Source organism: Nelumbo lutea, chromosome 2 (assembly GCF_056320005.1).
Source record: "Nelumbo lutea isolate HS-2025 chromosome 2, American lotus-T2T, whole genome shotgun sequence".
Classification (NCBI taxonomy): Eukaryota; Viridiplantae; Streptophyta; class Magnoliopsida; order Proteales; family Nelumbonaceae; genus Nelumbo; species Nelumbo lutea.
In genome coordinates, this window is record NC_142685.1 from 65,510,653 (window position 1) to 65,537,558 (window position 26,906).

The window sequence follows — 26,906 nt, forward strand, 5'->3', positions numbered from 1 at the left end:
ATTTCAAAAAATGGCATACCAATGCAGCACCACGGTACTGGAAAAACGGCAAAATGTTCCAAACTCACTGTCAATCCTTCAATGGAGAAAGGAGGTAAAACATCGGTTGATAGCTTATAAAAAATCCACTGAAATCTTCATTTTTGAACGAGTTTCAAGGACTTGAGAGGAAAGACATGTTTACTACTCGAGTCTAGAATCCAGATGACATTTTTATCGGCAACGATATCAATAAAACCAACTGTTTAATATTATAAACCTTGTATCTCCTCAAGTCTTGACCAAAAGTGTAGCAGTCAAGTCGAGGCATTAAAAAGAAAAAACATAGAACAAAATCCATTGAATCTAAGCAATCTATTTGTGGGTAGACTAGTCCATATTTCATCCTCCGATGCCCCCACCATATGCAAACAAGACTCAAACAAGGGCTCACTTGATCTTCTTCTTTGGCCTCAACTGTTTACAGCAGAAACAATAGAGCGTAAGTGAAAACAATCTAATGTCCACTGGATGTTTAGTTAAACAGTTCAGATGTCCACAGGTAAAGGCAAATAAATGCAAGTACCCAAAAAAAATTACAAGCACCGATTGTTCTAGCTACTAAATACATGATGCCAAGGCACTATGATGAGACTAGGCAACATCTGAAAGGCATCCTGGTCATCAGAACCAAAATGTCCATAACACAGTGCTTGAACCGAGTATTTTGCTACTGAAGAATCAAATGACGATCTTCTCAAAAATATAGCATGGTTAAAAAGAACGATCACATTTGGAATAGGGCATATTACCTGATTGCTGTGACCACATTTCTTCTTCCGACAATTTACAGCTCTGGGATGCAGACGTGCATAGCACCTAAAACATAATGAAAGAACAAAGAGGATGACAGTTACCAACATGTTTATAGTTTGGACTAACAACAAAATTTTTATCAGTAATGCTCATTTTTTTGTAAACTAGGGAAAAATGAATAAAACTAGCTCTCCAACACCGGGGAAAATCACCCCTGCCTCAGAGAGAGAGAGAGAGAGAGAGAGAGAGACGCAACAGAGTCCATTACTCCACAAAGGGCAAATCATTCAAATCATAAAAACATCTTAAGCATATCCACATCATATACCTTGCTAACAATCTAAAATTATTTCCTTTCGTTCTTTCTACTTCATTTTTTTATTCAAGCAAAAATAAGTGAAAAGCATTCCAGGCCGGCAAGCCCGACTCAAAAAAAGTGAAATTCTTTCTTCTAAACTTTTTACATTATGCACCGAGTCTCGAACCATTTATCCCTGGCCCTAATACTTTCAGACCCTTCAACTTGCATCTCATCGATTGTTTTAAAAAGGCCTGGAATCACATCCTTGGAGGTGAAGATTAGAAGCATAGACACACTTTAGGTGTGTACACCCCATTTGCTCTTACATTTTAAGATAATTTTTTTATAATATAAAATACTATAAATAAGTAACCTTTTATCTTCCTCCCCATGATATATTATATAATAAGTGGATGAAAATCCCCCAATCTTGTTTATTGTAATAATATAATAAAATGTTATTAAAAGTGAAGATACAATATCTTTTCTAGTTTCTCATAAATTTTCACATTTTTATCAGATATTTACTTTATAATTTATCTTAATTTTAATTATTTATTTATTATTAAAAGAATCCATGCTTGGGAAGCTTACGACGTATGGCTTATGATGGTGGAATGCCTCACAACACACCACACCACATTTTAAAACATTGATCAATTCTTGCATGTCTATGCGCATGCAAAAAATCATATTAGTTCACTTTCCCCCATTTTATCACCCAAATGGCTACTCCTAAAATCCCCCAACTTTGTGTGCAAACCGTTCCATCAAAAAGCATGGGTCAACGATATCTAACCGAATCATGGTACCTATAATAAGAGAATAAATTCAGCTTCCCAAGTAACAGGCAAGACCACTTTCCTGAGAGGCCTAAGAGGCCAGCCATAGAAATGCCCATATTTTCTGCGCTATTAATTTAATAGCACGTATCACCATGATAGACTAAGAAGAAGTTGTCCAACCAAATGGACAATCCAAAAAGAGAAAAGAAATTTTCTTTACATTAATTAATCATCCATTATCAGAGATATAATGTTCCACCCCCGAAAATCAACTGCAATAGACATTAAGCCAGCTGACAAAGTTAAAAGTGGTAATTCGTTTTGGGAACTATAGACTAACCCCCTTAGCACATTTCAAGCAGGAGAAGATATTAACCTATAGTCCCATTAAACTATGACCAAATCATCAAACAAAGAAAAAGAAGGCATCCACAAACAAATAAAACACTAATAAACACACAGCAAATTTCATTTTTTTCATAAGAAAGGACAAAAGGAATACATTAGGGATCTAATCAGGCATACCCATTAAATATCATATTATGTGCATCCACAAGCATCACAGTTGCATTAATTCATAATGTCGAACTCACAAGAAAGAAGATACGAAGCTTACTTCCTGCAGATCATCTTGTCCTGGTTGTATTTCCTAGCCAAAGCCATCAAAGAAGGCTCGATAATTCCTCCTCGAAGCCTCAGAACCAGATGCAATGTAGACTCTGCATCAGCAGCGGAAACAACACGACGAAACCAACAACAGAAACCAGTTAAAACTTAAAAGCACGAAAGGTTTCAACTAAAAACTCTAACTCTAACTGGGGTTTATAAAAGAAACCTTTCTGGATATTGTAGTCAGCAAGGGTTCGGCCATCTTCTAGCTGCTTTCCGGCGAAGATCAACCGCTGCTGATCAGGAGGAATTCCTGCAAAACCACCACTTCCATGGGTTACAAAGAACAAAAAATGACAGAAGAAGACCAAAATAAAAGGAAAGTAGGATCTGGCCAAAACTTGAGATATCAATTTACCTTCCTTGTCTTGGATCTTTGCCTTGACATTGTCAATGGTATCGCTGCTCTCTACCTCTAGGGTTATAGTCTTACCCGTTAGGGTTTTCACGAAGATCTGCATCTTCTTGCACTTTCTCTCCTCCCGCTCCCTTGCAGTTTCTCTGAGAACGCACGAGTTATCAATCACCATTCACCAAACGTGATCCTTTTATAGTCCCCTCTAGGGTTTCAGTTTCTAGGGCTTTTCTCCATAGAGTTGGGATGTTTGGTTACACTTACGAATCTATTCTCAACATACAACGACCGATGAAAGAAGAAAACCAGACCGAACGGTTGGTTCGACTTAAACCAAGAGCATATCCCTAGATTTCCTACCGGTTTTTACTGAACCCAAGTTCCCAAACCCAGTTATAGACAAGGGATGAGACGGTTCATCAGGAAAATGAATATAAACCATCCGGTCCGATAATAATATGATGTTCTTTGTTGCCAAGTAGGAAGGTTGAAGCCCAAATTAGAGCCTATTATTTTAAACTTAGGCATTTAAATCTATCCATTGTTGTTCTTACATTATAGTTGACAAAAAGTAGCAACATAATTTTTTTTTTTTAAATTCAAACTTAATTATAAATTACTTAAACCACAACCTCTCCGTATTTTGATCTCTACAGGAAAAAAAAAAAAGAAAAAAAAAAAACTCCAATACACCTGTTTAGTTCACAGGACAAAAAATGCTAACATAATGGCTCAGTTTGGAAAGAGCAAAATTACAAATATGTATGGTATAAATACATACATAATAATACAAAATACAACGTTTTCCACTATATATTTGTATTTCTACTCTTTTCAAACTCAGTCTTAAAGTTTTTAAAATTTCATTTTTACCTATGAAAAACTCAGCCTTTAAAGTTTTTAAACCTCTTATTTTAGCAATTTAAAGTAGGGGTGCAATTTGGGCAGAATTGAATTCGGCTTTTTGTCAAATTTTGAATGGGCCCGGCCTAAAGGCCTGAACCCAAAGCAATGTAAAATGTTAATTCAGGCCAACCCAAGTTTTACCCCTAGTCTAAAGAGAGAATAATGGTATTTACTGTGCACTTTCATAACAAGGACAGTCATAATTTCAATGTCTTCTTACATGATAGTTAACAAGAAGGGTGTGTTTATGTATTCATTTGAAGTATGAAGGGTAATATTCCAAAAAAACATGAAAGGAGGTTTTTGCATATGTCAAAATATGAAGGAGGTTTAAGCAAATTTTCCATTTTTTTCTATTTTTCCCTGACTATGCAATCCCTACAATTGCCATTTATTAGCACTACCACTAGAACCTCTAATTCAAACTTTCCACTTGTAAGGATTTGTGTTTTTAAGCCTCAGTTTGGAAGGAATACAAATACAAATATGTACAGGGCAAATACATACAAAATAATACAAAATAAAATACAAGGTTTTGCACTCTACAAATTTGCATTTATACTCCTCCTTCCAAAGTGAGCCGGTTTTTGCATTGATTGAGCTGTGTTGACCAAACTGCCTCAAAGAAACTATCTTCACCAGAAAGTCGATTTTTCAGCCCATGTATGACTACTTTTTATTTTTCCAGTTGTTTACCAAACATGACTTAATGGATTTATGGCTTTCTCAGCTCATTTAACACCAGAAGCCGCTGAACGAAAGCCCTCCCAAACAAGCACTTAGGCTTTGTCTTTTGAGGCTTGTAAGGATTTTGGTTTTAGATATATGCTTTTGAAAGAAACACTTGCCAAACACTTAAAACACCTTTTTTTGTCACATTTTTGTTTACCACAGCCCAAAGCTCAAAGGCAAGGCTTATCCAAACATAGCCTTGGTCACTCGTATTTAGCATTTATGCTTAGCAGAAGAACGAAGAACAAGCAAATTAGTATTTTATTTTATTTAGAGAGAAATTATACAAAACTTCTCTTTGATTATTTTTGTTGGAAAAACACGATACATGAAAAAAACTGATAACCAGTCAATGGTAGGGGTGAGCAAAAAAAACACCAAAAAAATCAAACCGACTGAAAAAAAAAAAAAAAAACTGATTGAAACCAAACCAAAAACCAGTTAATCGAATCGATCGGTTTGGTTTTGATTAATCAATACAGAAAACTGGCGGTTAATCAAACCGACCGGTATACATATGTTTCCATATATTAATATATATATATATATATATATATATATATATATATATATTTATATTTTTATATATTATAAATTAATAAGGAAAATTGTCTAAAACTCACCATGAGTTTTCAACATTTCTCTTAAATTCACCACAACTTTTCAAAATGTCTAGAACTCACCATGTCACTAACTTGACGTTAAACAGATAGCGGGTGATAATATATTACCATTTTAACATTCATAGAAAAAGATAAAATATATACAAAATAAATTAACGGATGTTAATATATTACCATTTTAATATTTAGACATGAAAAAAAGGAAAAAGTTCAAAAAATGTTTTCAAATATAAAATACATAAAAACATAGAAATTACAAAAAAAAATGTAAAAAAACTATAGAAATTGTAAACAAAATAAAAAATTATTTTCAAATTATAGAAACTATAGAAATTGAAAAACAAAATCACAAAAATAAAAATTATAGAAAAACACCAAAAATTATAGAAAAACACAGAAATTACAAATGAATAACAAAAAATACAGTAAATTTATAGATTGTAGAAAATAGAAAATGTAAAAAAAAAACTGAAATTATAAAAACATTGGAAATTATAACAAAACACTAAAAATGCAAAAAAAAAAACAAGAAATTTGAAAACTGAAAAAGACCATTTTTCCTGTAACTCGCCATTCAATGGTAATTTGGTTATGAAAATTGTTATTTATGTTGACATGGACACCTCTGTTAAGAAGCATTAATAGTGCACTAATGGAAGGTGAGTTTTGGAAAATAAAAACTTACTAACATGTGAGTTTTAGACATTTTAAAAAGTTGTGGTGAGTTTAAGAGAAATGTTGAAAACTCATGGTGAGTTTTAGACAATTTCCTAATTAATAAATATGCATTATATATAAATATATGATATATTATTTATTATTTAGAAATATAATATTTTATATATATTTATAATTTTTTATTATATATTTATATAATATATTATAAAAATAAAAAACTGAAAAACTAACAAACTGAACCAACGATTAACCAACCAGTCAACCAGTTAACCGATTGGCTTCAATTTGATTTCAGTTACAGGTTTTTAAAAAATTGATAGTATCAATTCGGTTACAAAAAAAAAGGCCCACAATTCAGCTAACCGAACCATGAGCACCCCTAGTCAATGAGTATAATAAAAGTGGTAATCAAACAGCTGGTAGCCTAGTGTTCATCAAATTTCAGGGTAATTTTGATTGGTTAAAGTTCTTCCAGCATCATAGTAATTGCCAAGTTTGATACTTTTAGAAAACCTCCTATTATAAGGATTTTTTATTTAAATGCCCCTACCTTATTGATTTATAAGTTACAACTAAACTGTAACACTTGACCAAGAAATCTATACTACCATAAAAAGTACAAAATAGCCTCTAAAATATCTAGAATTTTTATGACTAAAATACCCCCTTTTTAGAAATATGGTCCCTTTATTTTGAGGGCAAAAAATGTAAATTGAATACTATTATTCAGTACATTCAATTCCCTCATTAAATCCCATATTTAAGGTATTAACTCCTGTTCACCCTCATTGAATCACATATTTAAAGCATATTTATTTATTATCATCACTAAATTTCAGTAATTAAAAGCCATATAATATAAATTAATAACTCCAATAAATAAAAACTTATAATTTTAAAATATACATGGAAAAAATAATGTTATCATCTAGGTGGTGGTAAGAAAGCAAACCATTTTGGGTCAAATGGGTAACTAATGTTGCCACAATTAAATAATAAAAAGAAAAAGAAAAAGAAAAAATTAAAAATATATATAGAAATTAAAGAAAAATTTAGGAACGTTTTTAATATCACATATTCGACATATTAAACAATAATAATTATGATAAATAGGAAATACTTTTATTAATTATGGAAATGGAATATAAAATTTAAAACCAATTAGAAATAAAACCATTTTCCTATTATCTTCTCTTTCATTAAATCTCATATTTAAGTTATATTCTCTCATTAAATCCTATATTTGAGATATATTTTTCTCATCATTATATTCTAGTAATTAAATCAACAACATTAATTTTAATATTTTAAAAATAAATATTTTGAAAAGTAATTTGAAAACAAAACCATTTTCTTCCCTCTCGATGGTGGGTAAGCAATTCAACCATTTGGGGTTAAATGAGTTAATCAACAATGCCATAATGTAATAATAATAAATTAAAATAAATAAAATATAAAATATATATAAAAATGAAAATAATTGGGCATATCTCTGATATTGTATATTCATTATACTAAACCAAATAAGTATAAAATATAAGAAGTGTTTTTATTAATGATAAAAATGGAATGTCAAATCTGAAATCAACATAGAAATGAAATGATGTCATAGTCAAACAATAAAATTTTAAAAATATAAAATAAAAAGAATAACAAAGTAAAAAACTAGAGAAATTTTAAAAGCCAAACTATTTTCCTTTTTGGGTTGTGAGTTGGGTCAAATGGATTAATCAATGATGGCATAGTTAAATAATAAATCTTTAAAAAGTAAAAAAGTACAAATAATCAAAATAATATAAAAATTATAAAAAAATTGTACACATCTCTTATATATTAATTATATCAAACAAATATTAAACGTAATAAGTAAAAATTATTTATATAATATAGATGACATATATAATTAAAATTGATCTAAAAGCAAAGCTATTTTCTTACCTAGATGGTGGGTCAATTATCCAACTTTTCAAATAAAATCATGGTGTCATAGTTGAATAATAAATAATTAAAAAAAATATAAAACATAAAAAATGGAAAAGTATAGAATTTTGTCTAAAACATTTGGGAACATTTCTAATGTTATATGTTCATCATATTAAATAAAAATAATTGTTTATTTATTTTTATTTATGATGGAAATAGAATACAAAGTTTAATAATAATAATTAGTATTATTATTATAATTATAATAATAATAATAATAATAATAACAATAATTCTTATTGTTATTTAAAATTTCCACATAAAGTCAGAATGTTTTTTGTATATTTACTTTTTTTTACACATACATATAGTATATTTATTTATACTATTAAAAGTACCAATGAAGGTGTAGAACTTTACTAAACTACCCCTATTTTTGAATTTAGTCCCTGTTTAATTCTAAGAGCTAATAATGTAATATCGTTTATAATTTTCACCTTATTTAATTTTCTCTCATTATGTCTTATATTTAAGGTATTAACTCACATTCTCTCACATTAAATATTGTATTTGAAGTATTTTTTATTTAATAATTCTAATAACTAGATCTTTATCAAATACAAAAATAATTTTTAACAATATAAAACCCATATTTTTAAAGGGTAAAATGCTAAAATGTCCCCTAAAGTTTCTAACTATTACTGAAAACCTCACCTGAAGTTTGGTAATTGCAATCACCTCTCTTGAACTTTAACACAATTGCAAGTATAACCTTTCTCTTATAATCCTCTAACAAGAGGCATGAAAATGTTCGAAATAACCATGTAGTTACTTCAACTAAAATGTTTATTTTCCAAGTTTTCCCTTCATATCAGTCAATACCTCAAACTAGGGGTGGATTCAATTTGAATATTTGGCTATTCAAGCTCAATTCACACATAAACTATCAAGCTCGAGCTCAAGCTAGATTTGAATTAGAGACTTGAGCTCGAGCTTAGCTCAAGTCAAAAGCTTAGAAGCTCGAGCTTAGCTCAAGTCAAAAGCTTAGAAGCTCGAGCTTAGCTCAAGTCAAAAGCTTAGAAGTTCAAGCTTGGCTCGGCTTGAGCTCGACTACCTTAGATTGCAGGTCTCCCTCAACTGCTAAAATGCCAAGCTACCTATCAGTCGAGGTGCTGAGCCGAGTTGAGGTTTCCCTAGCAACCAAGGTGTCAAGCCGAGGTCTCCCTTAGTTGTCGAGGTGCCACATTGAGGTCTCTCTCAGTTGTAAAGGTGTTGAGACAAGGTCTCCCTCAGTGACCGAGGTGCTGAGGTGAGGTCTCCCTTAGTAGTCGAGGTGACCCTATGTACACATACTCGATTAGGCTCGTGAACCTCATGAGCCGAGCTTTATTAAGCTTGAGCTCGGCTCAATTAGCAAATGAGACTATATATTAGGTTCGAGCTCAGCTCGTGGCCACCCCTACCCCAAACCCTTCCAATCTTTTTTGAAATTGATTTATTTTATAAATTTTCTTTTCATATGAATCCCTCAAAGGTAAAGTTGCAATTTTAAACTTTTTTGTTGTTTAAAGTTTGTATTGTTTGTTATGCAAAAACTAGCCTCAATAATAACTACATGGGTATTTTGGATATTTATGTGCCTCTTGTTAGAGGATTCTAAGAGGGGGGGGGTCAACTTGCAACTATATTAGAAATTTCAAGGGAGTTAATTGCAATCACCAAACTTCAGGGGAGATTTCAGCAACGGTTAGAAACTTCAAGGGAGGTTTCAATAATTTATCTTTTTTCAAATTAACAAAAAAAAAACAAACAAAACCATTCTTCCATCTGAGTGGGTGGTGGGTAAGCCAATTCGACCATCTAGGCCAATTGGGTCAATCCATGATGTCATAGTTAAATAAAAGATGTAGAAAAAATGGGCCATTTCTCTAATAATTTATATTAATCATATTAAAGAAAAAAAGTGACAAACAAAAATTGTTTTCATTGATAATGAAAATGAAATACAAATTTCAAAACCAATAAAAAAAGGAAATGGATTTCCTATTTGGTCCAGGTAAATAGTTCAACTTTTAGGTCAAATATGTCAATATTTGATGTCATAATTAAATAATAAAAATTAAAAACATGATAAAAATTCAAAAAAATAAAAAATACATAATTTTTTCAAAAAAAAAACATTTGGGTGCATCTCTAATATTTTATATTTATCATATTAAACAAAAACAAGTGTCATAAATAAGAATTATCTTCATATAGATGGAAACATAAAAATGTAAAAAATGTAATTTGAATTATCTCTTTTTAATTGCGAGGGCAAAAAATATAAATTGAACTATTATTTTTCACCTCATTCAAATTCCTCTCATTAAGTTATATATTTGAGGTACTAACGTCCATTCTCTCTCATTAAATGATATATTTAAGATATTTTCTCACAAATAAATTATGTTATTAGATCTATATCCAATACTTTTAACAATATAAATTACATTTTTTTTTCAAAATTGAACCAAAAAATAAAATTGTCCTTTTGTCTAGGTGGTGAATAAGGTCAACCATCTAGGTCAAATGGGTCACACATAGAAATATATACAAAATTTAAAATAATTTGAATGTATATTACTATCTTCATCATCTAACATTGCCATGTGCAAAGGACGTGCAGATTTACTAGTAATTTCTAAATGATAAGAATCACCCTAATTTAGTTGACATCATCTCATCTAACTTTAAGGTGAAAGTACCATTAAGTTATGCTTGGTTTGATAAATAACAAGAGAAAAATATAAAATTGAGGGAAAGTTCTTAAAAAAGTTTACAAAATTTGCTAAGAATTTTCTTTTCAACTTTTTGTTTCACTCTTATTTCTCTATCAAATCAAACATAGTCTTAAATACATATTAACCAACCCTTTTATTCCCTCTCTTTCCCCTCCCTTACCCTCTCACATTTTGTTGTTTACTTATTCAAAGTTATAGATGACAACCCTTATACAACATATTTTATATCAAACCAAACATAGCGTTAGATACATATTAACCAACCCATTTTTTCCTTCTCTTTCCCCTCCCTTACCCCTCATATTTTGTTGATTAGTTTATTCGAAGTTATATGTGACAACCCTTATACAAGAGGGAAGAAAGCACATTGACCAGGATGTCCACTGGCATGTTAATATAAACATTGAACTAGTTATGTAGTTTCACATCTTTTTTTTTGGGTGAAATACAAAAACCTCCTTTGAATGTTTGGGGCCAAAGGTGAGTTCGGGCCCCTAGTAGGGAGTTCGGTTCGCTGGTTTCTCCCCTTGGTGTTTGTGCCTTAGGCTTGCTTTTGTGCCGAGCTGTTGCTTTTGCCACGTGTCGCATAACTGTGAGGTCGGGCCAAATCTTCCTTCATGAATTTCATTTTAACAAGTACCACCCCTGAATTTTTTAGAAACTTGACAAAAACTTCCCTTCTGTCACTATCCCAGACGGTAAACGTTTGACTGATTCATCATATTTTTTCCAAATACCCATTCTACTATTTATAAATTAATTTACATGCAAAATTACTGAAATGACCCTTTTGAACTCAACAAAAACATCCTTTAACAATCATCTCAGTAATTTTACATACAATACAAAATTACTGAAATATGTATTTTTGTTGAGTTAAAATGGGACTATTTTAGTAATTTTGTATGTGAAATAATTTTTAAAAGGGTAGAATGGGTATTTGAGAAAAACGGTGCATCAGTCTAACATTTTCTGTTGGGACGATGACAAAAGGGAAGTTTTTGTTGAGTTTTTCAAAAGTTCAGGGGAGGTATTTGATGAAGGAAGATTTGGCCCGACCTCACAGTTATGCGACACGTGGCAAAGGCAACAACTCGGCACAAAAGCAAGCCTACGGTGCGAGCACAAGGGGAGAAACCAGCGGTCAGAACTCCCTACTAGGGGCCCGAACTCACCCTTGCCCCAAACAAGTAATCCGAACTGGCCTGCCTTGCAATAGTTCGGGACATACTTCGCCGAACTGGCCTGCCTTGTAATAGTTCGAGACATATTTCGCCGAACTGGCCTGCCTTGTAACAGTTCGGGACATACTTCGCCGAACTGGCCTGCCTTGTAACAGCTCGGGATATACCTCGCCGAACTGACTTGCCCTATACATACCTCTGAACTCAAGACTTCGCCTCACTCACCACTCCACATTGCCCTCAGGGCACCAAAACCAAATAAAACCGTACTAGGCCTGACACCGAGGAAGTCCGTACCCGAGGGCGGTGCACCTGACCGACTTGGGATCTGACGCTTGGCGGCCGCTCTCCAAACGGCCACCTGCCACCGCCTCTTGACACCGCCATCTCCAGTTAGAGAGATGGCTCCGACAAAAGGCAGTGACGGTTCTGTCCCAACAAAAAGGACGACGCCCGAGTTGACAGATGCAAGGGTAATCATACCTGACCTGACAAGGGCGTCGAAGCGAGTGCACAAAGTGATTATAAAAGGCCCCCTACCCCCAACGAACAAGGTATGCGAACTTTGCGCTATCTGGTCTACACTTTGAGAGATTATTGACTTGAGCTTCGGAGTTAACACACTGGGTTTCCCCTGGAGTTCTCTCATCTTTCCCATTTCAGGCTCCCTGACGCTCCAGCTCAGAGGCGAGTTCGTCGACAGCTAAGACCGGCCGGATTGCGCTCCATCAATATTTGTTAAAATAAAACTATAAGGGAAGTTTTTATGATTGTCAGAGACTTTAGGAAAGGTTTTTGTATTTTATCTTTTTTTTTTTGCTAGAAAAAAGAATAAATTATAGATTACAACTTCTCTCGGTTACATGATTGCAGGATTTGTTGATGCTGAAGCAAGCACATATCTTGACACTCTACAATTACATTGCTGACGTTCCATGGAGGATCAACACGAGCCCTAAGATTATCAATAATTAGTTTCAAGTCACCCTCTATACTGCACCGATACTGGGGAAATTTGCAAGTGACCTTATGGGTTTCAATCGCGGCCCATATTCTTTTTTTTTTTTGATAAATAACAGCTCTATTTCATGGATCTAACTTCAAAATAGGATTCAATTAATAAATTAGTCAGCCAAAAAGTGAATTCAATGACAGCTATGGGATTTGAACCCATGCCCTTTCGGACCAGAGCCTAAATCTGGCGCCTTAGACCACTCGGCCAAACTGTCAGCAGATACATTTGTTTAATATTAATAATTACTAATGTTTTTAGTTTAATTTTCGCCGCAAACATACGCCAGCAATGAAATTTAATCGGCCGCAAACATACGCCAGCTCACTCCATGTATTGTTATTGACTGTTTGAGAAGAGCTTTATTACAAACATGTCTTTGCACGAAATGCTGAGTTTGGAAGGAGTATAAATGCAAATATATAGAGTGTAAAACCTTAAATTTTGTATGTATTTACGTTGTATATATTTACATTTATAACTGATTCAAACGACATGAGAAAAATTAAGCGATTAGCCATTGTTTAATTGGAAGTGCTTTTTTTAAGCGCTTAATGGGCGTTTGGTTAAAAAAAAAGTTCCATTGATTCCTTTTTGAATTATGAAAAAGATCAAACTAAATTTTAATAAGAGCTCTTTGCATTTGTGGCCCATCACCTAATTACCGAAATACTTATAATATCCTCATTTGAAAAAAGCACCTTTTTCATCAAACACTCATAAATTACTTATGTAATAATAAGAACGTATGCAAAAAGCACTACTAAACACTCCCAAGCACTCTCTCTCTCTTGATAAATAACTAACAGTTCAATTTGTTAATATTTCCATCGGACGACACTTAATTTATTTCTTTTTTTGGCTAATCTATTCTATATATAAAGCAAAGTGGCCCACGTCGGAGGGCCTCCTTGTTTTAAATCCCTTTTCTAATTTTCTTTTTTTTTTTGAATTTTTATCCAAAGTAGAAGAGATGAACTACTCCATCAAGATTTTCCTTCTTCTGCAAACAACTGTATATGATGCTTTTAAGTTTCCAAGGGGGTCCACCTTTTGTTGAAGCAAGAAATGACAAACTTGGAATCTCCTCGGGTGGTGATAGGGAATTCTTTGAAATTCATAGCCAAATATCAAAGTATCCACACCACCACTTGGTTAATAGATGATTTTCTTAAGGGTAAATTTCTTAAACTATCCTTATGGTTTAGCTAATTGATTAATTGTACCCTTACTGTTTAAAAATTGACTAACACTACCTTTATTGTTTCTGACAATTGACTAATTTTTCCCTTACTGTTAACGTCCGTTAATGCTCTGCCACAATCTATGCACATGTGACCCCACTTGACCTATACAATTTTTTTAAAACCCAATATTACCCTCATACCTGAGCCCCCACTCTCTCTCTCTTCTAAGACCTCCCCCTCCCCCTCCGCCTCCGCCTCCGGCTCCATCGAAACTCAGTCACTATTTCAAATGAAGTATAGGATTCTGTTGCTTCTTTTTCACTAGCGACACAGATGGAATTGCTGCTTGCTACCTTCTGTTTCAAGGCCAATGCTGGTGAATTCGGTTACACCTTTCAAAACAGAAGCTCCAGAAAGTGCAACACGAGATCTAACCTATTGAATAGATTATGCTTCCATGGCTATTTGTTCATGAATTGGGAGTTGGGACCTCCTTTAGAACATCCTACCCATATTCCCATGAGCGGCAAATACAGAAAGAAGAAGGAGAAAGGAAAGAAAGAAAGAACCAAAACATACAAAAACTATCTAATGTTGCTCAAACCGAGGTAGTGCACGAACTGAGGAGAGCAACCAGATAATCCTTGCAGACTGGGTGGTGCCGAGCTTACAAGGACGGTGCCATGCTATGTAATGTGCGATCAAGAGAAGTCAGAGGCCCAAGGAGTTGTCCCCGGGTAGACACTCCGACGCTCAAGTCAATGAGAGGGCGGCGAATGGTCGGGCCGAGCAATGAGGGTGCTGGTCTGAGCAAAGTAACACTATAGGCGCTAGAAGTTGGGATCCCTTACCTTGAGCATGGAGTACCTTCTTATAGCCAGGGGTCCGTCTCCTGGTCGGATTAGGGTTCTAGGATAATCGGGATAGAGCCCTTCACCAAGGTCATCGGAGTAAAGTCCTATTCCTCGGCAGAGTTGTCTTCCCACCCTTATCCATGGTCAGGCTTATCCGCGTAGTGTGTAGCTGACATGGTTGGAGGGATAGGGCAGAGGACCATGGTAGTAACATAGCTCGATAGGGCTATGCCGACGTGGTCAAGGAGGGGGAATGCTTGGCCGAACTATTCTGTGGCCGTATAGCCTTGTTCAGCGCTGGGGTTCGGTTGAGGTCAGTACCGGACTATTACGTGACCGTGTAGCCTTGTTCCGCATCGGTAGTTGGACTGACACTAAGGGTCGAACCGACGTAATTAATGGCCATAACCACTGCCTGTTGAGGACGTCGCTTCGGTTTCCGATGCTTTGTGTGTGCATTATTGGTCGCATCGATTAGTCTTCTGAGGCGTTGTTAGAGGTGCTTCATCTGTACCGTTGATCTCTCATCGTCTATGCTCGTGGTGGCTATATGAGAAGGGGGGACCCTCTCCTCTGTGTCATTTGCAAGAAGGTGGCTGGTACTATTCGACAGTCATTGCACGGAGAATTGCTCGGCAGGTTGCTCGGGAGATTGCTCAGTGGCAGATAGCTCGCAAATTGCTTAGTGGTTTTTGTTCCTTAGCTCTAAAGGTTGCCTGATATGTCTCTTTCATTTCGTCGGTCCTCTTCCTCTTCTAGGTCCTCTAGTAGTTCCGGTTCTTGCTCTTCTCACGGCTTGAACTATGAACTTGAGCTGAGAGATTTTGTGGCTATCGAAGTTGAGGAGGCCGAGGCTGGCCCTCTAGGACAGAGGCATAACTCCCCCTGCAAGCAGGTCACTAGTTTGGCACCACACCCTGTGTCCTAGCACCCAGGAATATGGCTCGGATCTGAGCTATGTACGTCATCCCCACGGAGTTCCAGATGAGATGTCCGCAGCCCGGCGAAATGGCCACTGACGCTCATCCCGGTGAGATATGTGTGTATGTGTGTACGAGCATAGCTTGGAGGCTGGGATAAGGTTCCCGCTGAACGAGGGGGTCACTGAGGTATTAGGGTGGTATATGGTGTTGTCGGTGTAATTGATGTCGAACTCCTTCAGGTTCTTGCTCGGCCTCATGTCCTATTGTGCGGTCTGTAATATTGAGTTGACCTTGGGGATGGTGAGCTTTATGCTTTAGTTGAAACACCACCAGCAGGGCTACTATTATTTCTCCAGTAGGCGGAATGTTCGGTTGTTAGTCGGGGCTCCTTCTTTTGTTAAGCGCTGGAAGGAGTCTTTTTCTTCGTTCGCATTCCCGAGGTCCCCCTTTTCTGGCCGAACTACGAGAGCCGATAACAACTGTGCCGCAACCTGAGTGGAAGGCGCTTTCTTGGGAGGAGAGGTCGACCTTGAGCATGATCCATAAGATAGATGTTATCACATACACATGCTCAAAGATGTTGATGCTCGTCGGGTTGATGGAGAGGGTGGCCGGTCTGTTTCTTTCACCGTTTACTTGCTGAACCACTGTTCCCTTGTTTGCTTTCTACTCATTTTCAGGCATTCTGTGTTGCAGGTATAAGGATGACTAGCGAAGAGGAAATTGTTTGTCGGATGAGGGCACTTCGGCAGAGGCAGGGGTGAGCGGATGCACAACCTGAGGTTCGGCCCGAGGCAGTAGACCAGCCACGGTTTGCGGATAGGGCATCCCATCGGCACACGAGGGTTTGACAATGAGAAGCCGAGGAGGACGATGCTGTCGTAGTTGATCCTGAAGGGGTCTACCGTCCTACTGGTGCACCAGGGATAGAAATGGGCGGCAGCAGCTCGGGCCTACACGTGCCACGGTGGTTGGTTTGTGTTGACAACAACTTGGAGACGCGTGGGGTTATCGAGCAATTGCTGCAAGGAATCATGACTATGTCGATGGCTCAGTGGAACCTTGGAATGTGCGCTTCTGCGCTCTGTTGCACAGTTGAGTTCCTTTCTTTCTTGCCCCTTGTGTGTTTTTTTTTTTTTTTTTGTTTTGAACAGTCACCATTCTTCTTCTGCAAAATGCTTGTGTAGCGGTTGCGTTAGTTGATCATCTGTGGGACCTTTGGTCGACGTACGAGTGAGAACACCCCAAGTATCTGTGGTAGAAGGCCCAGTCGGCCGCGCTAGAGAGAGAGGTGGTTGAGCTTAAGGTGCGGATGGCCGAGTAGGCCAACATTGTCTGCAAGCTAAAACAGGAGATCTCTGAGCTGATGGCAGAGCAGGAGAGGCTGAAGCAGAAGGCTACCGAGGAGGCAGTCAACCAGTACAAGGCGTCGGAGGAGATGCAACTACACATGGATGAGTATGTTGAGGCTTCCTTCGTGGCTGGATTCAATGTCTTCCGATGAAGGATCCTTCGCCACCACTTGGAGTTGGCCGGGGAGTTGCAAGGCTGGGGAGCCTGAGATTCGGATACTCCGCAGGGTTCCATCGAGGAGGCCAATGAGGAGGTCGGGAATGAGGCTGAAACTGTTGATGGGGTTGCTGACTCTGCCACCGAGGATTGAGTGGTAATTTCTTCCAAGTTATGCTTTCTCTGTCTTTGTCGTGCTCTTCTTCTTTATATTGGCTTGGTATGCCGAGCCTTAAACGATGTAATGGACTTTCTTAAGTTGAATATCAGTTGTTCTTTGTGTTGACTGTATACGTGCATTTTGTTGTTATTGCTATTTTTACTTGTGCACTTTTTCTTTCTCTAGCCGAGGCATGCCCGATCGGGCTTTTGCGCATGCCGAGCTAAGCTATGCCTTGGCGTCTTGTTACTTGTATGATTTTCATTCGCTGACCGAGGATTGGCCGACCGGGCTATGCCTCGGCTTCCTCAGTCTTCTGCTGACTACAATGTAGTTGTCTGGGGTCTTTCATTTTCTCTTGCTAGTCGAGGCATGGCCAATCGGGCTATGCCTCAGCATCCCTAGTCTTCTATTGACCGAGGTGTAGTTGTCCGAGATCTTTCGGTTCCCGAGCTCTCAGCCTTGGGATGCTCAGCTTCTGGTCTTGAGAACATTTGGGGCCTTTCTAGGGCTAGCTATTTCCCAGCTAGCTCAGCCGTTAATCGATGGTTGTACGGAGTTTCATGACCACCCTCAGACCTTGGTGGGCGGGGGCGTTCTTTCTCCACGTTTAGGCTCAGTTGTGGTCAAATGAGTCATGTAGTTTAGTCGGCGATGTGCTGCCGATCCGGGCGTTATAGGCTCGACTGCTCTGGGGTTGGCAGAGTCGACTTGGTCATAGTGCAGCTTGGCCTGTGCATGTGTGTGCGGTGAGCATGTATAGGTAAGAGATGTAGCTTGAGAAAAGAGATTTTTATTGCTTGTAGATTTACTGGTAATGCATCCCGAGATTTCTCGAGTTCCAGCTTCTCGGTATTGGTTGGTCTTCGAGGTCTTCAAGTTTTTAAGTGCTTGGTCCGAGGACCCTGGTGACTCTGTATGACACTTCCTAGTTTGGTCCAAGCATGCCTTCTCTGGGTGCGGGGACTATGACTCTACATAGGAAGAAGTCATTTTTCTTGAATTCGCATCTTCTGACTTTGGAGTCGTAGTGCTTTGCCATCCTTTGCTGTTGTGTGGCCATTCTTACATGTGCCCGGTCTCGGGCTTCCTTTACTAGGTCCAACTCCACGCGTAGATCTTCATCATTCTACCCCTCGTTGAATAGCTCGGTTCGGAGAGTTGGGAAACCTATCTCCACGGGGACTATGACCTCGACCCCTTAGGCCAGGCTAAAAGGGGCCTCTTCGGTGGCGGTCCATGGGGTCGTCCTTTATGCCTATAAAATGCTTGGTAGCTCCTCAACCCACCTTCCCTTGGCTTGATCTAGGCGCGTTTTCAAGCCCTGTAGTAGGGTTCGGTTGGTTACCTCGGTCTATCCATTACTTTGGGGTCGGTGCACTGTGGTAGTCCGATGATTGATCCTTAGGTCGACACAAAGGGCCTTGAACTTCTTGTCAGTGATTTGTGTCTCATTGTCCATGATGAGCATGCAACCACTTCGTAAAGTAGTCCACTGCTACGAGAAGGAATTCCTTCTGCGCAACCGTAGTGGGAAAGGGGCCGAGGATGTCCATTCCCCATGGACGAACGACCACGGGCTGGTGATCGGATTCAGAGGGGCCGCAGGTTGGTGATAGGGATTGGAGTGCCACTGGCAACTGTCGCACTTTTGAACTAATTGGGTGGCATCCTGCTTCATCGTCAGCCAAAATTAGCCCTGTTGGAGTGCCTTATGGGCTAATGTGCGCACGCCGGGGTGATCTTCGCAAATGCTCTCATGTATCTCCTTGAGGACGTAATCTGCTTTGGTAGAGGGGAGACACTTCAGGTATGGGAGAGTGTGGGAACGACAGTAGAGTTGGCCCTATATTAGGCAGTACCGAGTCACTCTGTGTTGGAGCTTCTTCACTTCTGCTTGGTCTTCTAGGAGAACGCCTTCTCAAAGATACTCGATTATGGGGTCCATCAAAGATGGGTCATGCTGTACTAGGAGGATGAGAAGGGTCGTTGGTGCGATGCTTGGCCGAGCTAGTGTATCCAGTCAGACAACTAAGTCAAAGTCGGTTTGCAGCGTGCTGGCTAACTTTGAGAAGGTGTCAGCTCGGGTGTTCTCAACTCGAGGGATCTGCTGAATATTGAAATGTTTGAGTTGTTGAATGAGTTCCTACACCTTTTGTAGGTAACTCGCCATGGAGGGAGTCTGAGCCTCGAACTAGCCGTGGATTTGATTGACCACTAGTTGCAAGTCACTGAAGGCCTCGATTCTTCGAGCCCCGAGGTCCAAGGCAATAGCTTGGTTAAGAGGGGCGGAGAGCTCAAGTACTAATTCCTCTCCTGGAAAGACTGCTCACATTCTTCGGTCCAATGAAAATCTTTTGGCCACTTAAGGGCTTTCAAGAAAGGAAGACGTCGATCCGCGGATTTGGACATGAATCTGCTAAGGGCGGCTATTCTCCTGGTGAGTCGTTGCACCTCTTTATGGGTCCGGGGAGATGGCAGGCCAAAGATTTCCTTTATCTTCTCCGGATTCACTTCGATCCCTCTCTGTGTTACCATGAACCCTAGGAACTCGCCGGAGTCGACCCCAAAAGCGCAATTGGTTGAGTTTAGCTTCATATTGTATTTTTTGAGGGTGTCGAAGACTTCACGAAGTTCGGCCAAGTGTTGCTCAGCCTTCTTGCTATTCGCGAGCATATCATTGACATACGCCTTTACATTCTAGTCGAGTTGTTATTTGAATACCTCATTCACTAGCCACTGATAAGTGGCATCGGCATTCTTGAGGTTGAAGGGCATTACCCTGTAGCAGTACAAGCCACGGTCGGTGATAAAAGATGTCCGATCCTGGTCATTCGGGTGCATCCGGATTTGGTTGTAACTCGAGAAGGCATCCATGAAGCTCAGTAGCTCATGCCCCACTATTGCATCGACGAGTTGGTCAAAGCTGTCTTTAGGGCAGGCCTTATTTAGGTCGGTGAATTCGATGCAGATTCTCCACTTTCCATTGGCCTTCTTCACCATTACTACATTGGCTAACCAATTGGTACTTGACTTCCCGAATAAAGCCGACATTGAGCAGTTTTGTACTTCATCGGCGATCACTTGCAACCGCTCTATGGTGAAGTTCCTCTTTTTCTGCTTCACAGGTCGGTAGCGGGGGTCGATATTCAACCGATGTGCGATAACTTCAGGGTCGATCCCAAGCATGATCGCTACTGACCAAGTGAATACGTAGGCGTTGTTCCTTAGTAGTTGCACGAGTTCTTCTCGGAGGTGGTTGTCTAGTAGGGAGCTGACTTTGACTGTCTTTTCGGTATCTTCTTCAGAGAGGGGGACCTAGACGAGGTCTTCCATGGGTTGGCCCCTTTGTGCCTTTACCTCGTCGCGTAAGTCATAAGCCTCCGCCATCAATGTCTTGGCGGTTGGACATGGTCCTTGGAAGGAGAGCTAATAACAGTGCTGCGCTATTCTTTGGTCTCTACGTGGCACCCCTATGCCGTACTTGGTTGGAAATTTCATGGCGATGTGGTATGTCGAGATTGCGGCTTGTAGGGCGTTGAGGGTCGACCTGCCGAGGATCACGTTGTAAGAGGAGGGGCAACACACCACGATGAAGTCTACCATGGTTGTCGTAGTGATGTCACCGTCTTCGATCAAGAGGGGAAGAGTTATTCTCCCAGTGGGCAAGAGGGACTCTCCCGAGAATTCCATCAAGTGAGTGTTGACTGGCATGAGCCACTCTCCGTCGATGCCGAGCTTTTCGAATACATCTTTGAACAATACATCGGCAGAGCTCCCCGTGTTGACTAGGACCCGTCACAACTTAAAGTTAGCCACTTCAGTCGTGATGACCACGGTGTCGTCGTGCGGTGTCTGGACCCCTCGAAGGTCATCGTCAGTGAAGGTGATAGATGTGCTGTGCTTCTTCCTGTAACCCCAGTCGTCGATCTTCCAGAGTCGAGCATATCTCTTTCGACCCGAGCTACTCTCCCCTTTGATGGTGGTTCCTCCTAATATGACATGGATAACGGCGGATGGGGGGCCTCAGGGCGGCGGTTGTCGATCTTCATCCGTTCTCCTCTTCTCTTGGGCTAGCTTCTCACTTCTGTCGATGAAGCTGCTGAGGTAACCACGCCTGATCAGATCTTCAATATGGTTGCGCAGGTCAAAATAGTTCTCCATGTCATGGCCATGGTCCTTGTGGAACTCACAATATTTGTCTCTGTTCCTCTTGTTACTTTGCGTCTTCATCTTCTCGGGCCACCTGACGTAGTTGCGGTCATGAATTTGCATCAGAATTTTAGATTGCGGAATATTGAGTGGCGTGAAATTCCGGTAGGTCAGTGGAGGAGTCTGAGGTCTGTGGTCTAGTCGGTGATCCTGTCTCTTGTGATCTCTGTCCGACCTTTCAAACTTTTGCTCGTTGGTATCTCTCCTCTTCTTGTCAGGCTTCTCATCTTCGTCTTTGAACTGCGCCCGAGCCTCTTCAACGCTGATATACTTTTGCGCATGGCTCATTAGTGCCACTAGCATCTGAGGGGGATTTTTGGAGATGGAGAAGTTGAACGGGGAAGGGCGGTGCCCGTGCTGTATGGCTGTAATTACCACTGACTGGTTCAAGTCCCTGACCTGGAGTGCTTCCATGTTGAACCTCGCCAGGTAATCTCTGAGGGACTCCGCCTTCCTTTGTCGGATTTGCATGAGGCTGGACGAAGTTTTCCAATGCTTCTAGCTAGCGGTGAATTGCGTTAGAAACTGGGCCTCCAGCTAGTTCCATATCATTATGGAGCGTCGCGGCAGAGATGAGTACCACACCAAAGCTAGACCTTGCAGGGTGGCTACAAGGGATTTGCACATCAGCCCTTCCGACGTGCCATGCAACATCATTTGAGCTTTGAGTGCCACGACGTGGTCGAAAGGGTCGGTGTTCCCATCATATTTGTTGAATTGGGGGGCTTGCCATCCAGCGGGGGCATCTTGTCAATGATGTCTTGGACGAAGGGCGGCTCTTTGGCGGTATGTGTGGCGACCCGCGCCGGCTGGTCCACGGCGGGCGTCATGCTCTTGTGAGTCTGAGTGCATTCTAGTTCATCTAAATGCTGCCGAAGCTCTTTGATCTCGACATATTTGTCATCTGGGGCCGTAGTGTGGGTGGTCTTCTCCTTCTTGGGTCACACAGGATGGTCCTTTATTGAGCTTGATTCGGCAACGAAGACCACGAAGGGCGGTGTCCTCTTGCCGAGCCTCTCTTTGGCGGGGATCCGAGCTGACTGGCACGTCTGGCTGTGGTAATCCTGCTCGTGGGACTGGGTAGTAGAGGTGGGCCTTTGGGTCATGTCCTGCTTTTCTCACTTGTATTGCGCTCCCTTCACATCCAGCCGACATACTTTGGGGTCCTCATTCTGAGGATCATCCTTCGTGCATGTCGGGGCGTGAGGGGGGACGGTCTAGTTGGGCAACACAACAGTCTCCACTGCCTGCATGAACTCGAAGATCTTGTCGATCTTCTCTTGCATAGCTTAGAATTGCACTGGATCCACTGCGGTTGAGGGCTGCAGGGCTTCCTGATGCAAGGAGCTGTGATGTCGGTTCTCCTAAGATGGGGAATGGCCTACCGATCATTCAGGCTGATTTTTAGGCATCTTGATCAGTTTTGAGGCTGCGTAGCAAAGGGTTTTTGTTTTCGGGAAGGCTTTTTGTGCAATTCCCACAGACGGCACCAATCTGATGCTGCTCAATCCAAGGTTGTGCACGAATTGAGGAGAGCAACCAGATAATCCTTGCTGACTGGGTGGTGCCGCGCTATGTAACCTGCGATCAAGAGAAGTTAGAGGCCCGAGGAGTTGTCCCCAGGTAGTCACTCCGATGCTCCGAATGGTCGGGCTGAGCAATAAGGGTGTTGGTCCGAGCAAAGTAATAGTATAGGCGCTAGAAGTTGGGATCCCTTACCTTGAGCATGGAGTACCTTTTTATAGTCGGTGGTTTGGTTGGATTAGGGTTCTGGGATAATTAGGATAGAGCCCTCCACTAAGGTTACCAGAGTAGAGTCCTATTCCTCGGTGGAGTTGTCTTCCCACCCTTATCCGTGGTCGGTCTTATCCGCGTAGCGTATAGCTGACATGGTTGGAGGGATAAGGCGGAGGACCATGGTAGTAACATAGCTCGGCAGGGCTATGCCGACGTGGTCGGGCGATGACTAGGCGGTGACGCATCTCTCTGGGTCAAATCAGCCATGACCCCAACACTATCCATTCTTACGACCATCCAAAGCCAAAATTATCTGCTAAACCTTCCTAAACAGTCTACAACAAGTAAATAGATCCGGATCGCAATAAAAATTGATCAAAATAGACTGCTGTTTCTTAGAAACTACTGGCACAATAAGTAGATCGACGAATTGACAAAGGACTAAACCAAGACCGAGATAGAGAGAGAGGTTACAGAGCTTATTTGTTCGCACGTGGCCAGCTCTCATCCGTTGCTTGTGGGGTGTTCCACACGAGCTCCTAAGGTTATAGTTAACAAACGTACCTTCCCACGGTCACCTACTTCAATCGTCCTCTCCTGGAGCATCATCAAAAGTCATGCTTTCAAGCCTTCTTCTTAGACCTCCCCCTCTGCCTCTGTCTCTCTTAGGTCTCTCTCTCAACCTCTGCTCTCCGGTCTCACTCAACCTCTGCTCTCAGACCTCCCTCTCTGTTCTTTGGTCTTTCAGTATATTATTCTGTAATTTTAGTTTTGATTGGGCTCCAACACAGCATGGGATTCTTGTTGCATGTTTAAGTTGTTTTATTTTGAAAATCTGATAAAGAATAAAGGGTAAAACAGTCTTTTTGTCTTTTTATTAATGGGTGTTAATGGTTAGGGAAGTATCAGTCAATTGTCAGAAACAGTAAGGGTAGTGTTAGTCAATTTTCAAATAGTAAGAGTACACTTAGTCAATTAACTAAACCATAAGAGTAGTTTAAGAAAATTGCCCTTTTCCTAATTTATAGTGTTTATAATCCAAAACCCTCCCCGTAAAGTCTTAAACAATAGTTGCAACCGAGCACATTTTATCCATGTTACACGTAGGGGTGAGCATTATTCGGTTAAAACTGAAAAAACAAACAAAAAATTTTCGGTTTTCAGAATTAAAAATTTGGTTAACCAAAAAATTGAATTAACCAAAATTCATTATATAATATGTAATATATAATATATAACATATAATTTGCTAAATATTTATATATTAATATATTATATATAGTATATTATAATGAAATTCAGTTTCATAATATATATTATATGTTATAATATAAAATATTTTATATATGTTAATGAATTCGGTTTTAACCAAAATAACCAAAAATTAAATAAAAAATTTCTGCTTTAGTTTTTCTTATAATTAGGTTTCAGTTCGGTCTTTATTTTTTATTTTGATTTTTAAAAATTCAATTTGTTCGATTCAGTTTTTAACCGAATACTCACCCCTAATTACAGGAGGCATCAAAATTAATTTTGATTCAACCCACTCTATTCCATTATCGTCTCTCTTGGTTAATCAAATCCCCTACAAGAATGTTCCTATATATTTTCAATAGGGTTCTGAATTATTTCTTCCGAGAGAGGTTTTTCATCAATCCAAGGGTCAACCCAGAATTTAATTTTATTTCCATACCATATCTTTTCCGATTCATAGATTTTCCCTTCTTTAAAAGGTCTCTACATGGAGTATTTTAAAATCTCTCTCTCTCTCTCTCTCTTTCTCTCTCTCTCTCTCTCTATCCCTCACACACACACACACACAAGTTTTCAACCAACTAAATTATCTCCTCTCCTAAAAGTTCTCCTAAACTATCTCCCTCACCTAAAACTTCCTCATAAAACATCTCCCAACCTATCTCACAATAAACGACCCAACCCTTATATTTCTTTCACTATCTAAAATACTAATAAGATGAGTTAAAAATATCTAAAAGACTAATAAAAATAAAATAAATATAATAAGATAAATAATAAAAGAATAAAATTTAATAACTAAAAGTTATTATAATTATACACAATATTTTTCATATCGTCATTGAAAAATAAAATTAATAATTAATTACAATAAATTAATAATTTTAGATTGTACTGCAATAATTTTAATTTAAAATGATTAACATAGTATAAAATTCAAAATAAATTACTATTTTTAATTTTAACATAATAATTATTAAAATTAATTACAATAATATTATATTTAATTTTTAATAACAAATTCTAACAAGATTAAAAGTTTAAATAACAATTTACTATGTAAATTAAAATTTAATAAAAGTAAAACTTATTAATTTAAACTCTATTTAAATTTAATTTTAAAATAATGAAAACTAAATACATTAATCCGAATTCAATACGGATTTACCTTCACCCTACCCAAGCCCCTCATTTTGCCACATTATTTGGCTCTTAACCTCTAGTGTTGTCGCCCTACCTCCCATTTCAACGCTATAACAAAGTTGGAAACTTCTCAAACATTAAACATATAAGATAATTAAAATAATGAAAATATTAATTTATTTTGATATTTTATTAATTAATTATTCATAAAATACATAAATGTTTGAAAATTAATTTATTTATATCAATAGTTATTGATAGTTATTTCAAACATTGATAGTTATTTCATAAAATTTATAACTATCAATTTTCTTTAATTTATTTTATACTAGTATTATCAATTGATAGTTATTTCAAACATTGATAGTTTCAAATTTATAACTATCAATTTATAACTATCAATATATCCAAATTATAACTATCAATTTTCTTTAATTTATATGAAATTAATTTTATACTAGTATTATCCAAAATTGATAGTTATTTCATAAAATTTTCAGTAATTTAAAGAAAAATATTTATCATTAAAATTAAAAATAATAATTTTCAGCAAATTTTAGGTAATTTCAGAAAAATATTGATTTTTAAATTTAATTTTAGTAATAAAAATTTTACATTGGTTTTTGAAAATTGTTAAAAATTAAAGTGGAAAATTTTAACTACTAATTACCATAAGTATTTATAAAATTTAATATTTTCTGAAAATTATTAAATTGGAAACTTTTAATAATTTCCATAATCAATTACTAGTAATTTACATTGGTTTTTGGTAATTATTAAAATGAAAAATTATCGGGGAATTTTAATATTAATAATTTATTGTAAATTACATTGATTTTTGGTATTTATTGGGAATTTTTAATTTTGTGATTTCCATAAACTAATTTTCATGTTTTTGGTAATTTAATTTACTGAAAGGTACTTTTAAAAAATCTAAATTACTGATTTTTTCATATTTTTAGTAATTAATTATTCATAAGTTCATTTTTTTTAATTAGTTTATTTGTATCAATAAAATTTGAAAATTTTATTCATATCAATTCAAAAATTGTTTTCATGAATTTTTGGAAGGTGATTTATTTATACCAATATTTGTAACAAGGATTTTTAAGATATTCAAAATTTTCTCTCTATTTTTTTTTCTTTCCTGTTGTGCAAACAACAATAAATTGTAAGTATAT

General features: G+C 38.1%; 1 protein-coding gene and 1 non-coding gene across 2 annotated transcripts; both read right to left on the minus strand.

Moving 5' to 3' along the window:
* Window positions 1-228: 228 nt before the first annotated feature.
* On the minus strand, window positions 229-3,061 carry LOC148871261 (ubiquitin-ribosomal protein eL40 fusion protein). Its single transcript, XM_088971377.1, has 5 exons — window positions 2,909-3,061; window positions 2,717-2,803; window positions 2,498-2,600; window positions 792-858; window positions 229-456 (listed from the first exon to the last, which is right to left on the minus strand). Exons 1-5 carry the CDS (start codon window positions 3,009-3,011, stop codon window positions 430-432), a joined length of 387 nt encoding a protein of 128 aa, XP_088827503.1. The 5' UTR covers window positions 3,012-3,061; the 3' UTR covers window positions 229-429.
* A 9,822-nt stretch (window positions 3,062-12,883) lies between these two features.
* TRNAL-UAG (transfer RNA leucine (anticodon UAG)) lies at window positions 12,884-12,963 on the minus strand. Its single transcript has one exon. It is a non-coding gene; the product is annotated as a tRNA-Leu (tRNA).
* Between the last annotated feature and the right edge of the window lie 13,943 nt (window positions 12,964-26,906).